The sequence below is a fragment of the Myotis lucifugus genome, unplaced genomic scaffold, assembly GCF_000147115.1.
Source record: "Myotis lucifugus unplaced genomic scaffold, Myoluc2.0 scaffold_262, whole genome shotgun sequence".
Lineage (NCBI taxonomy): Eukaryota > Metazoa > Chordata > Mammalia > Chiroptera > Vespertilionidae > Myotis > Myotis lucifugus.
In genome coordinates this window covers 1,601,041-1,614,594 of record NW_005871310.1, presented here as the reverse complement: position 1 = coordinate 1,614,594, position 13,554 = coordinate 1,601,041, and the positions used below count along the sequence as shown (strand labels likewise).

General features: G+C 42.3%; 1 protein-coding gene across 2 annotated transcripts in view; it reads left to right on the top strand.

Moving 5' to 3' along the window:
• VPS53 (VPS53, GARP complex subunit) overlaps positions 1-13,554 on the top strand; it is a 140,023-nt gene that overhangs the window by 13,712 nt on the left and 112,757 nt on the right. For both annotated transcript variants that reach the window (XM_023762784.1, XM_006099194.3), the window contains exon 4: positions 2,525-2,591. In XM_023762784.1, coding sequence (XP_023618552.1) covers positions 2,525-2,591 — 67 coding nt within the window. The remainder of the gene's footprint in view (positions 1-2,524; positions 2,592-13,554) is intronic.

Genomic DNA, 13,554 nt, shown 5'->3' with positions numbered 1-13,554 from the left:
GGGGGGGGGGGGGGCGCCGCCCCCTGTCACACACAGAGCAGGGCCGATAGGGGGTGGGCGCGCACTGTCACACTCAGGGCAGGGCCCGATGGGGAGGTTATGGCTCTACCTGTCACACACAGAGCAGGGCCGATCAGGGGGTTGGGGCGCCGCTCCCTGTCACACACAGAGCTGCAGGGCGATCAGGGGGTTTGGGCGCTGCCCCCTGTCACGCTGATCCGGTGCCAGGAGGCCTCGCGTCTCCGCTGATCCCAGTGCTGGGAGGCATATTACCCTTTTACTATATAGGATAGAGGCCTGGGGGCCGGCTGGTTTGCCCTGAAGGGTGTCCTGGATCAGGGTGGGGGTCCCCACTGGGGTTCCTGGCCAGTCTGGGTGAGGAGCTGAGGGCTGCTTTCAGGCTGGCAATTGACTGAAGCTCCCAACCATTCCTTTTTTTCTTTTTCTTTTTTTTTTTTTTTTAATTCTGGTCCAGCTTTAGCTCTGGCTCTAGCTCTGAGGCTTCCGCTGCTATAATCGAAACAATGTATAACTCTAGCTCTGAGATCCCGGCTGGCTGAAAGCTTTTTTCTGGGGTTTTGTTTAGCTTCTATATTTGCAACATAGTTTCTTAGAGTTGTAGCTCAGAGGCCGGCAAGTCAGGTGGGGAACGTTGCAGTCTGCAGTCACTGGAGCAAGCAAGCCTCATGTTCGCTTCCAGCTGCCTGGCTGCCGGCCGCCATCTTGGCTGACAGTTAATTTGCATAAGGATATGCTGATTAGCCAATGGGAAGGGTAGCGGTCGTACACTAATTACCATGTTTCTCTTTTATTAATGTAGATATCTACACTAATAAAAGAGAAACATGCAAATTGGTGTTACTCCGCTACGCCCACCAGCCAATCAGACGAGTATGCAAATTAACTCAACAAAGATGGCAGTTAATTTGCATATACAGGCGAAGAGTGAAGACTGAAGACAACGTAGAAGGAAGCCAAGTGCTGCAGAAGGGAGCGAAGCTGCGTAGAAGCAAGTGGGGTGGCGGAGGCGGGCAAAGCCCGCCTCGGCAGGTTTCGCTCCCTTCTCTGCTTCACTCCAGCCGCAGGAAGCCCTATTTTTGCAGGAATCTTCCTGCAATGGGCCTCTATATATATATTTGTGCACTCGGGGGGCGTCCCTCAGCCTGGCCTGTGCCCTCTTGTAGTCTGGGACCCCTCGAGGAAAGACCACCTGCTGGCTTAGGCCCGCTCCCTGGGGGGATTGGGCCTAAGCTGGCAGTCAGACATCCCTCTGGCAGCCCGGAAGCTTCGGGGGATGTCCACTTGCCAGCGGGGAGCAGGCCTAGCTGCAGTCGGACATCCTTAGCGCTGCTGAGGAGGCAGAAGAGGCTCCCACCACCACCGCTGTACTGGCAGCCGTCAGCCTGGCTTGTGGCTGAGCAGAGCTCCCCCTGTGGGAGCACACTGACCACCAGGGGGCAGCTCCTGCATTGAGCGTCTGCCCCCTGGTGGTCAGTGTGTGTCATAGTGACCAGTGATTCCCAGTTGCTCTGCTGTTAGGGTCAATTTGCATATTATCCTTTTATTAAATAGGATATATATATTTATTTATTTCTTTGTTTGTTTATATATATTTGTAATTAAACATATTAAGTGTAGATTTGCTTTTTAACTTTTGATGAGAAGAAGCCTTTATTTTGAATCCAGGCGATGATTTTTCCCCCTTTGAATTTTTTTGGTGAAGACCTCTATTGTTAATGTTTTGTTGAATTGGATGCCTTAAGAAGTGCAAAGAAGCCAGTTCATCGTTTTGGTAGACTTTTGCTATAACAATTCTAGTGGAGACCACTAAGTTGTCTAGGGTTTGCACAAGTAATGGAAATTCTCTGATGATCCAGAAATCACTTGTGAGCCGGTTATTTTCCTTCTGCTCGCATACCTTTAATGGATTCTTCAAGTAAAAATGGAATTGACTAAAATAGATGTCTCTGGTTGAGACATCATTAATGGCCCCTGTTGAGCCACTGGAGAAAGAGGAGCTAGAGGCTACAAATCTGTCTCCTGCATAGGTTGCACAATCAGGGCCCGGAAGGTAAAGGACTGATTTCATATATTACCCTGGCTCCTTATCCCTTTTAAGGTTCTGGAGGAAGTTTCTGAGGAAAGAATTTATGTGGGGTAATTTGAATTCTCTGGCTTCTTCCCATAAAGTTTAAGCAACTTTCTCATTTTTGGTTTACTCCATGAAAAATACTAAAAGTTATATGGGTCTTTGGACACTCTGAATACTAAGTGAAAACAGCCCTTTTTTAAAAAACAGAGACAACTCGTCAGTCTATGCTGGGCTTGGCGTTTTACACTACTGTTAGGCTCCGCTTGGGCCCAAGGCCTCAGTGTTTCTTATATCATTCAAACTTGTTTGATTTTCTGGACAAGTGGGTACAATCTGCAGAAGATGCTGGATAAATTACTAACTCTTGCTCTTTTGATTAGCCCAGAATAGAGATTATTTTAATGATTTGTATTCTTTAACTTTTTTTACCAGGAGACTGGATGACAATATTCGAACTGTTGTAAGAGGTCAAACAAATGTGGGACAAGATGGCAGGCAAGTAAGTAACTTATTCTTCCCTATTCATTATGCTCCCCTAATTTCTTCAGAACCCAACTACCAAGTGACCAAAGTGTTGAACTGCCTCCTTACAGAGCATTTTCTTATGGATCTGTCCCATACACAGCAGGAAATGTACATGACTTGTTCTACTAGAAATAGGGGTAGGCTGCCCAGACCAGCCATGAACTCTCTCACTCAGTGTTCCTTGAGCCACGGGCATATCAGCACATCTCACCCAGGCCGGGACATGCAAGCTGAAATGAGAAAACAGAAATCATCTTATCTTTATCTTTTGTGTGCTGTGTCTAAATGTGGTTGCTACTTTTATCTAGCTTATCTAGCTAAGTTGTTGGGATTTTGGTATTACTTTTGTTACTGCAAAAGATGGCAGTAACCTATGCATCAAAAGACACTATCAACAGCCCTAGCTGGTTTGGCTCAGTGGATGGAGCGTTGGCCTGTGGACTGAAAGGTCCCAGGTTCGATTCCAGTCAAGGGCACATGCCTGGGTTGCGGGCTCAATCCCCAGTAGGGGGCATGAAGGAGACAGCCAGTCAATGATTCTCTCTCATCATTGATGTTTCTATCTATCTATTTCTCTCTCTCTCCCTTCCTCTCTGAAATTAATAAAAATATATTAAGAAAAGACACTGTCAACAGAATAAAAAGGAAACCTACAGAATGAGAGAAAATATATGCAAATCATATGTTTGATAAGGGATTAATATCCAAAATATATTGAGAACTCCTAAAATTCAACAACAAAAAACCAAACAGCCCAACAGTGGGCAAAGAACTTGAAGAGACATTTCTCCGAAGAAGATACAAGATTAGTCACTAAGTACATGATGCTCAAATCACTAATTATTAGGAAAATGCAAAGCACACCCAGTAGGATGGCTGCTATAAAAAAAACAAAACAGAAAACGCCCGGCCAGCATGGCTCAGTGGTTGAGCATTGACCTATGAACCAGGAGAACACGGTTCAATTCCTGGTCAGGGCACATGCTGGGGTTGCAGGCTTGACCCCCAGTGTGGGGTGTGCAAGGAAACAGCCGATCAATGATTCTCTGTCATCACTGATGTTTTTATCTCTCTCTCTCCCTCTGCCTTCTTCTCTGAAATCAATAAAAATATATTTTAAAAACAAACAAACAGGAAACAACAAGTGTCAGCAAAGCAACAGGACTAAAAATCATGCAAGGACTAGGAAATAGGACCAGTTTTAGGATATGGATAAATTGGAACCCTTGTGCACTGTTGGTGGAATGTAAAATGATACAGCTGTGTGTAAAACAGTATGGAAGTTCCTCAAAAAATTTAAAATATAGAATTACCATATGACCTAGCAATTCCACTTCTGGGTATATATACCCAAAATAATTGAAAGCAGGGTCTTGAAGAGATACTTGTATAGCCACGTTTATAGTAGCTTTGTTCACAATAGGTAAAACGTAGAAGCAAAGTGTCCATTGACAGATGACTAGGTAAGCAAAATGTGGGATATGTATACAATGGGATATTATTCAACCTTAGAAAGAGAAATTCTGACATATGCTACATGGATGAACGTGAAGACATTATACTAAATGAAATAATCTTGTCACAAAAAATACTATATGATTCCACTTATATGAAGTAATTAGAATAGTGAAAATCATAAAGACAGAAAGTATAATTATAGTTGTCAGGGGCTGGGGGAGAATGGAAAGTTACTGTTTAATGGGTATAGAGCTTCAGTTTTACAAGCTGAAAAGAATTATGGGATGGATGGTGGTGACGGCTGCACAAGAATGTGAATGTACTTATTACATTCAATTAAAAATGATTAAGATGATAAATTTTATGTGTATTTTAACACAATAAATTTTAAAAATCAAGATGGAAATAAAATTCATATATTACAAAAAAATAGTAATGTGACCTAGCTACAGTTCCTCGTGCCTAGTAACGAGATTGATTTCAGGAATTTTACATTTCCTTAGGATCTAGCTAAGGAGGGCTGTTGGAAGGGAATGAAGGGAAAAAGTATATGGGGAGGAGGTATTCTTCAATGATTCAGAGGCCAGATGTTATCTACTAACATTTCCCTTTTCATTTGGATTTTATTTTTCTGTTCAGGCATCATTTTTCAGAAATTGCTATCTAACAATGACGTGCATGTCTTTCCTAGTCTTCTTCTCATACAGTGTCTGGTTCTCCCTTTCCAGTACTAATTCAGTGAGGTCGGTGTGCATCTTTATAATAGTAGCTTCAATTCTGTTATTTGTCCTGTTTGACATTTTTTAGTACAGCTGATTCCTTTTTAAAAAATATTTGTATTGAATTTCATGGGATGACATTGATTAATAAAATTATATAAGTTTTTCGTGTACAATTCTGTAATGCATCATCTGTATATTGTATTGTGTGTTCATCACACAGTCAAGTCTGCCGTCACCATTTATCCCCCTTCACCTATTTCACCCAGCCCCCCAGCCTCCTCCCCTCCAACAGCTGTCAGTACAGATGATTTCTTAAAATGTTAATTATGCTACCCAGATTTTTGGAAGGTGGGTGGAGGTTTAATCCTGTGTAGAAATTTCCTCATCTTATATTCCTGTTCTCTCTACTAGTAGCTGACATGTGTTGAGTCTCTTTCTTTTATATTTTCAGTTTATTCATTTCTCTATTTTTCTTACATTCTATGACTTTCTTTTCCTGTTAATAATCACCTTCCGTTGGTCCATTTGTAAGTAGTCTACCTTCTTCCTTGTTGTCACCATCACTATTTGTGTGTAGACATACTAAATTCCTAAAACTGGTCCTATTTCCTAGTCCTTGCATGATTTTTCGTCCTTGCTGTTTTGCTTTATCTATTTAGGTTTTTCCAATGAAGCTTTGCTTCTCTGGCAGGTGAGGCCTATGTAATCGGGGCCCTTATAGTAGGAGATGTCATGTCATCTGGTCATGTCATCTACCTCTTCAGAAACCTCAGAGGGCTCTGTCTACCAAATTAAACCCAAATTCCTTTGCTTGGCATTCAGGGCCTCAGTCTACCTTTCCAATGCTGTTGCCTGTGTTTCATTCATACTGAAGACTTAGTATTTTCTGGACTTAGGATGTGTCCTTCCTTTTTTAAAAAAATATATTTTTATTGATTTCAGAGAGAAATGGAGAGAGAGAGAGATAGAAACATCAATGATGAGAGAGAAGCATTGACTGGCTGCCTTCTGCAAGCCTCCCACTGGGGATCGAGCTCGAAACCCAGGCATGTGCCTTTGACTGGAATCGAACCTGGGACCCTTCAGTGTGCAGGCTGACGCTCTATCCACTGAGCCAAACCAGCCAGGGCAGATGTGTCCTTCCTTTTGCTTAAAATTCTCTCTCTCCTAATAGCTTAATTTCAAAATCTTACCTATTCCTAAGGCCCAGCTCAAATACTACTTCTTTCATGAAATTTTGATTTATCTTAACTAGACAAACCAAAGGAATCAGAATTTTAGAACTAGAAGGGATTTGGAACTTGTCTGTTCCATTCCTCTCGTTTTACAGATGAGAAAATTGATCCCAGTGTCCCTCAGTTAATTAGATCTATTCCTTCCTGCCCGCAGACTCCCACAGCCCCCTGCTCGGACTTTTCATTTGGCTTTCCTGGTCTCCTTGGACGTGCTAGTGAACACTTCTTGTCCCATTGACTAGTGTATAAGCTCCTTGAGGCAAGAACTGCATCTTTCTCATCTTCACACTTCTCAGAACACATAGTCCATGTGTGATAACAGTTTATTTAACTGTTGTTTAAAACTTGATTTATATATGACTAGTTGCACCTTACTACTCTTTGAAATAATAATGCTACTGTTTATTGTGATTCAGCCTGTATTTAGAATGGCTCACTAGAAACCTTAATACACAAAAGAGAGTCTCCGGTATTTAAAATTCCAAGATTGTGAAAGTAAAGTAAATGATTCATCAAGACTTTTTGTTGGGTCATGCTGCGCAGATACACATCCCTTAGTTAGTTATGTTTTAACCTGTGGTCACAAACTAGCAGTGCTGGCGAGTCCGGCCCAGAATTAGACAGCCTGCAGGAATGCCGGCCTCCCCACCTCCCATGTTAATAGGTTACAGGTTGCTGTAGAGCAAAGCAGGTCATATTTCAGAGAGTAAGACCACATTTTCAAGAATGTTTAGATAGCATTTCAATCTGTGATGGAATTTTGTATTCGTCTCCTCAGAATCCAGACAAAAAGGAAGCCCAGAAGAAATAATTGCTTTTCCTGTCATCCCCTCCATCTGTCTTTTCCAACAGTTTGTAATGCAAGTTGAAGGAGAGACTTTTTTCTCAGGGAGCTTTTGAGTCCTATCCTTGTCAGCTCCTGAGGGTGAAAGCCTCGCTGTCCAGCCCTGGCTGCCGGGTGGTTTGCTAAAGGGAGACTCTGTTTGACTGGCACAGACTGGGGAGAATTACGGATGTTCCAAAATACTGAGTTTTATAGGTCAAGAGGCCCCAGGTTTTCCCCTTTGCTGGGGCAGAGGAAAAGTTTCCTTTCAGAACTTATTTCCTAAGCTTCTGAGGAACACTCGGGAGGGGAGCGGTAATATGGACAAAAGGAAGTTTTCCTTTAATAAATTTCATCTTGATTGTGTTCAGTCAGAACAGATGTATAAATAAGGGGAAAGTATTCACTTTACATTTATGGTGTCTTAAAAAGACATTTTTAGCAGAAAACATTCTTTTTGGAAAGCAGTATTTCTGACTCAAAAATTATTTGTAGGAAGGGAGTAATTTAGAAATTAAAGACACAGTGAAGCAGTTTCTTTAGTTTCTTGACATTTCTGAAGTGCCAGCTGCCTGGTTAGCCCTCTGCTGCACATTTTGGAGAGGCTTGGATTGCTGGCCACCTCCTGCGTGGGTGGACTTGTGCTGGTCTAGTCTGTGACCTCTTCTAACCAGACTGTGATGCTCACACAGAGTTATTACAGCACTGGATTCTCCCCATTTTTATCTGTTGAAATCATCAGGCAAAAGTTTTAATTAAATGCCCACATGTTTGAAACTTTGTGGATGAGTCAATTCAGCAAGTACTTGATCTGATATGCAGTGAAACTTATCCAGCTTCCCAAGAATTAAAATGGACAACTTGGAAGTAGGTAGAAAGAGAGGTGACTAGTGGAGTGGGTTAGAAGAAAAAGTTGGCATGTGAAATTTCAAGAGTAGCCAAACTTTGACCAGTTCCCAGTAAGATGAGAATCACCAAGAGAGGATCAGCCACTGAGCTTCTGTCTCTTCAGTGGGGCTTGGCTCCAGTGTAAGAGTTGCATCAGAGCAAGACGAATTAGTTTGGGAGGGGAACAGAATTAGTACAGTAGTCCCCCTTATCTGTGGGCGATACTTTCCAAGACCCCGAGTGGACGCCTGAAACACAGATAATACTGAACTCTCGCCCCTTTTCACTTAAAAGAAGCGCTTGACTGCTTCTTTTGGCATATTTGAATTGCCAGCATCACTCCTCTTTCGGGCCACTGTTAAGTAAAATAAGGGTTACTTAAGCACAAGCACTGCGATACACCGTCAATAAAGCGGAGCTAGCACGTACAGTGTGAATATGCTGGACAAAGAGATGATTCACACACCAGGCAGGTGCGATATTTTATCATGTTACTCAGAAAGGCATGCAGTTTAAAACTTATGAATTGTTATTTTTTAATATATTTTTATTGATTTCAGAGAGAATGGAAGAGAGAGAGTTAGAAACATCACCCCACTGTGGGTCGAGCCTGAAACCTGGGCATGTGCCCTGACCAGGAATCATATCCTGACCTCCTGGTTCATAGGTCGATGCTCAACCACTGAGCCATGCCAGAAATTGTTTATTTCTGGAATTTTCCATTTAATATTTTCAGATTTTAGTTGACAGCAGGTAACTGAAACCATGGAAAGCGAAACTAAGTAAGGGGGGGACTGCTGTATCACCATCTCCAGCTCTGCTCACAGAAACTTTGATTTGGAAGAAGGTAGCGTTAGGTAATTGTATCCAGTGTTCCACTCAGTTCAGGAATCCTTTCTATGGCATCTCTGACATTTCATTATCCTGCTTCTGCTTGGACACTTGTGGTTTTGTAGAGGTTTAATTGTAAGAAACTTCTTTCTTAGACTGAACTAAAATAGTAAAATACACCTCATTGTAATTTCTCTTTGATCTTAGTTTTGCCAGTAGAACTGATGTAAATCTAATCCCGTTTCCTTATTACAGCCTCTAAAATTGAAAATGGATATTATGTTCCTTACTGAGTGTTCCTTTTTCTAGCCTAATCATTCTTAGTTTCTTCAACTTTATGATATGATTTCCAGACCCTTTATTATCCTGGTTGCCTTGCAATTTGTCAACCTGCCTCTTAAAATGAGATGCCTGGCCAGGAGTAGACATAGTGCGTGAATATACAGTGGGACAATTTCTAGACTGGGCTTGTTAACTTGGGGACTGGAAGTTCAGGGGGTCTGTCAACTGAAATTAGTTGTAAAAGTTTGTCTGATAGACGTATTTTTGGAGAGAAGATTCATTGATTTTTCTAGATTCACCAAGGAGTCTGTGACTCTTTAGAAGTTAAGGGCCATTGATTTAGGTACTGTTCTTCCATTTCTTTGGATTGGGTGAAATTTTTGGCTGCCATATTACACCATTGGCTTCTGTTGAATTGGCAGTTATCTGAAACTCCTAGGTCAAGAGTTGGGAACAGATTCCCACAGAGCTAACAAGTGGCTTCACAGGCCAACGTGCACCCATAGGCATCCATTGGCGTGACTGTCCTGTCGGAAGGGGACAGCCACAACTCAGCTCTGTGGAGTTGTTGTCATGTCTGAATGCAAACCTGGAGTTTCCAGGTCTATCAGTGTTTCAAGAGAAGCCAGAAATCCAATTTTTATGTGACTCTCCCAAGTTTTAAATGTTGGCTTAGGGTTTTTTATAAATACTGTAAAGGCCAAACAAAACACATCTCTGGGCCAACAGTTTGCAGTATCGGCCCAAGGCCTTATGAACTGCTTTTAAACTCTTCCCTTCTCTACTTCTGTAAGAGGTTCTTTGAAATTAAGTACTGGACTTTATGTGACTCACACTTGATTTCATCTTGCTAGTTTGCTTGATTGTTCCAGCCTATTGAGACCTTTTAGAACTTTGATAACCTTCCCATTTTCTCATTACTGGATTTTCCAGACATGCCTTCTATGTCTTCATTCAAGTTGTGGATGAAAAGGTTGAACAGGATGGGTTCAGAGCCATATGGCATGCTATTTGAGACTTCTCGTTCTTCTCTTTCTAATCCTCATTTAATACAAAATGCCAGGCCCGAAAACAAAGAATTTCTTCCTGTCGTCAGTATCTGTCCAGGGCTGTGTTTCTTAATTTGTTTCTTAATTTTTGCATGTCTTCACTTTCCTCAGAAAATGAGGCTCATCATACTTGCCTTCTCTTTTCACAGAGATATCATAACGATTTATTAATTAGCTCTGGCCAGTGTGGCTCAGTTGGTTGAGCATCTTTCTGTGCACCAGAGGTTCGCTGGTTCAATTCCCGGTCAGGGCACATGTCCAGGTTGCGGGGTTGGTCCCACTAGGGGTGCATTTAGGAGGCAACCAATTGATGCTTCTCTCTCTCTCTCTCTCTCTCTCTCTCTCTCTCTCTCCCCCCTCCCTCCCTCCCTCCCTCCCTCTCTCTCTAAAAGAAACCACTGAAAATATTAAAAAAAGATTTATTAATTAAATCAGCAAAGCACATTGCCTTCCAAGGAAAAAGTGTTTTCTGCTTCTCATCCTCAAAATGAGCATATCTATTTTGGGCATTAGAACAGAAATAACTATGCTCTCCCAGACGCTGCACTAGGTAGATGGTAGGGCTTCACAGCACAGCATCGATCTTCATTACGTGCGACTGTGACTCCGTAATTGTCAGCTCTCTGGCAGGAGGACTTGAAGTCTTTCCCTCCATCACTTTAAATTTATCCTTTCTCTCATCTTCTCTGGGAGGAAAACGAAGCCCATTGATGGAAGAAAATAAATGGCATCATTACTAAAGAGACCATAAATAGTTCAGGGGGAAAAAAGGCAACTGTCACTTGCTTCCTCTGGGAACATACTAAATCTAACACAACCGATAACCAATGTCACCCAAATAAACTTAATAAAAATAAATAAATAAAGCAATTGAGCTTTTCAAGTATGACTCAAATTTTTCCATTAGTGATCAAGAATGATTAGAGAGTTTTGTTTCCTTTTAATTATTTTGAATTCTATTTTTCAGAATGTCTGCAGATAACATTAAACTTCAGAAATTGCAAAGGCCTGAGAATGACCTGGGAGTGCAGGAAGAGTCAGTGGGGTAGTTCTGGGGTTGAGTTGTAGTTCAGTCTTCGGTATGGGCACGGTGCTCTTGGTTCTGATTGGGGCTCTCCACTGTTCCCCAAGGGTTTCTTGCATCTGGTGCAGAGATCGAGGTTGGCATGCTGTTATTTGACAAGTCAAATCCAAGTGGATGTTCAGTTTGCCTAGAGTTCTAGTGCAATATTGACTGTAGCTGAGGCAAAGACTTCTAGAATGTCCATTATTTAGCACTGCAGTGACTGGGTGCAGTCTTGTCACCATGCCTCATCCTGCTGATTGCACATGAGCCTTGATAAGCACTTTTTGGCAGAGTGACATATCTGCTGCATATTGGAAGCCTTTGCCACTTGTCCTCCAAATCTCTTCGTTTTAGATAACCTATAAGGAATCCAAACAGTTATCTTCTCTCTCCTCTCTGTATAACACTGAGCATTTTATTTGCATCTCTAAGGATTGGGGTAATTGGGCAGTGTCACTAATGTAACATTGGGTGGCAGCCTGGTCAAGTGAAAACTTGGGCTTTGAATTTAAGTTGTGGCTCTGTCATGCTCTCTCTCTGTGACCTTGGGCAAGTTACTTAATTTCTCTGAACCTCAGGTTCCTCATCTATGACATGGAGATAATACCTACTTTGGGGTGGTGGGGATTGGAGTTTATTTAAAAACACCGACCCCTAGCTGTTAATAGCTCAGTTGGTTAGAGCGTTGTCCCATACACCGAAAGGTCTCAGGTTCGATTCCCAGTCAGGCATATACCCGGGTTATAGGTTTGATCCCCAGTTAGGGTGCATGCGGAAGGTGACTAGTCAATGTTCTTCTCTCTCGTTAATATTTCTCTCTCTCTCCCTCTCCCCCTCCCTCTCTCCTTCTCCCTCTCCCTCTCTCCCTCTCCCTCTCTCCCTCTCCCTCTCCCTCTCCCTCTCCCTCTCCCTCTCCCTCTCCCTCTCCCTCTCCCTCTCCCTCTCTCCTCCTTTCTCTCTAAAATCAATAAAACACACCTCCTTGGGTGAGGATTAGAAAAAAACAAAGCACAGAGCACAATGTTGTGCTCAGTTGTGCTCAGTACATGGCAGTGATACTGCTGCTGCTGATTGTGGTGTAGCCCCCGGGAAAGGTCAGTGTTCCTAATTCTGAGCATCCAAGCATTTGTCCAGTTCCTGTGGCTTTTCCATCAGCTCCACTCCTTTCCACCCCGACAGCCCTGCTTTATTTATTTTTTAAATATTTGTATGTATGTATATATTTATTTAAATCCTCACTTGAGGATATTTTTCCCCCATTGATTTCTAGAGAGAGTGGAGGGGGTTTAGAAGGGGAAAGAGAGAGAGAAACATTGACGTGAGAGAAACATTCACTGATTGCCTCCCTCACGTATCCAGACTGAAGCGAGGATCGAACCTACAATCCAGGTACGTGCCCTTGACTGGGAATCAAACCCTCGACCCTTTGATCCAAGGGCAGATGCTCTAACCACTTAGTAACACCAGCCAGGGCCCTACTGCCCTGCTTTAAAGCAACTCTAGGTTTACTTGATCTGAAAGCCTCCTTACTGTCCCCAGTGTGCTGTTCTCTGAATGAAAATTGTAGCACAGCTTCCCTGTGTCCAAAATATCTGCTATTGCATCAGAGGCAGTGAAAGGCTCTGTTCTCTTGTCTTGTTCTCAAGACCTGCATCAGATGCTGGCCACGGCTGCCCCTCGCTCAGAGGCTTGAGAGATGGGTTTGAGCAAGGGTGAGGGTTATCAGGTCTTCATGTTTTTTCCTACAGTGCCCACTAATCTCCACATCAGCACCTCAAAAGGTTGTTTTTTCTGGTCTTCCATTCTGCCTGCAATTTTTCTCATGAGCACCTAGTAGAGGTCTTGGCAAAGATCCTGAGAGTAGGTGCAAACTGCCATATGTGTGCAGGTCTCAGCACTTCTGTACTGTTGCACTAATCCCACTCTTGGCTGCTGGTAATTTATTAAAATTTATAGTTGATTCCTTCTTGCCTGCTTGCATAGCATCCCTGTCTTCATCTTACGTTCTGTCACATATGAGACCTCCTTTGGTGCTCCCATCCTTCAGCAGCCTGTCCTTCCTTCAATCTCAGGATACCTGCATTGCCTTCAGCTCTTCGATGGATTCAAGAAAAGCTGTGATTTTGCAGTTTACTTATTTATTTTTCATTGTTAATGTAACAGCAACATTCTTTCCAGCTTTCTGCATTGTAGCCAGAAGCACAACTGAGCAGTGGACTTTAATACAGCGGAGTACAAGTTCATTAATAAGATTTCAGATTACATAGTTCACATTCCATGTTGCCAGTGTTTAAGAATCTACCACTTTTCACGTTTTGGTGTAGTTTCAAAGACCATCTTTTCTGACTGTATACAGGATGGGGCAAAAGTAGGTTTACAGTTGTGAGTACTTGAAACACAGAATTTATTCTTGTATTATTTATTAACTATCGTATTGTTTTCTAAGAAACAACTGTAAACCTACTTTTACCCTACCCTGTATCTGTGTGAAACCAGATTTTCATCTTATTTTCAACCAAAACAACATATCAACAGATTTAATACAGAAAGCATATATGAGATTTCAGCTGGCATCTATCAAAA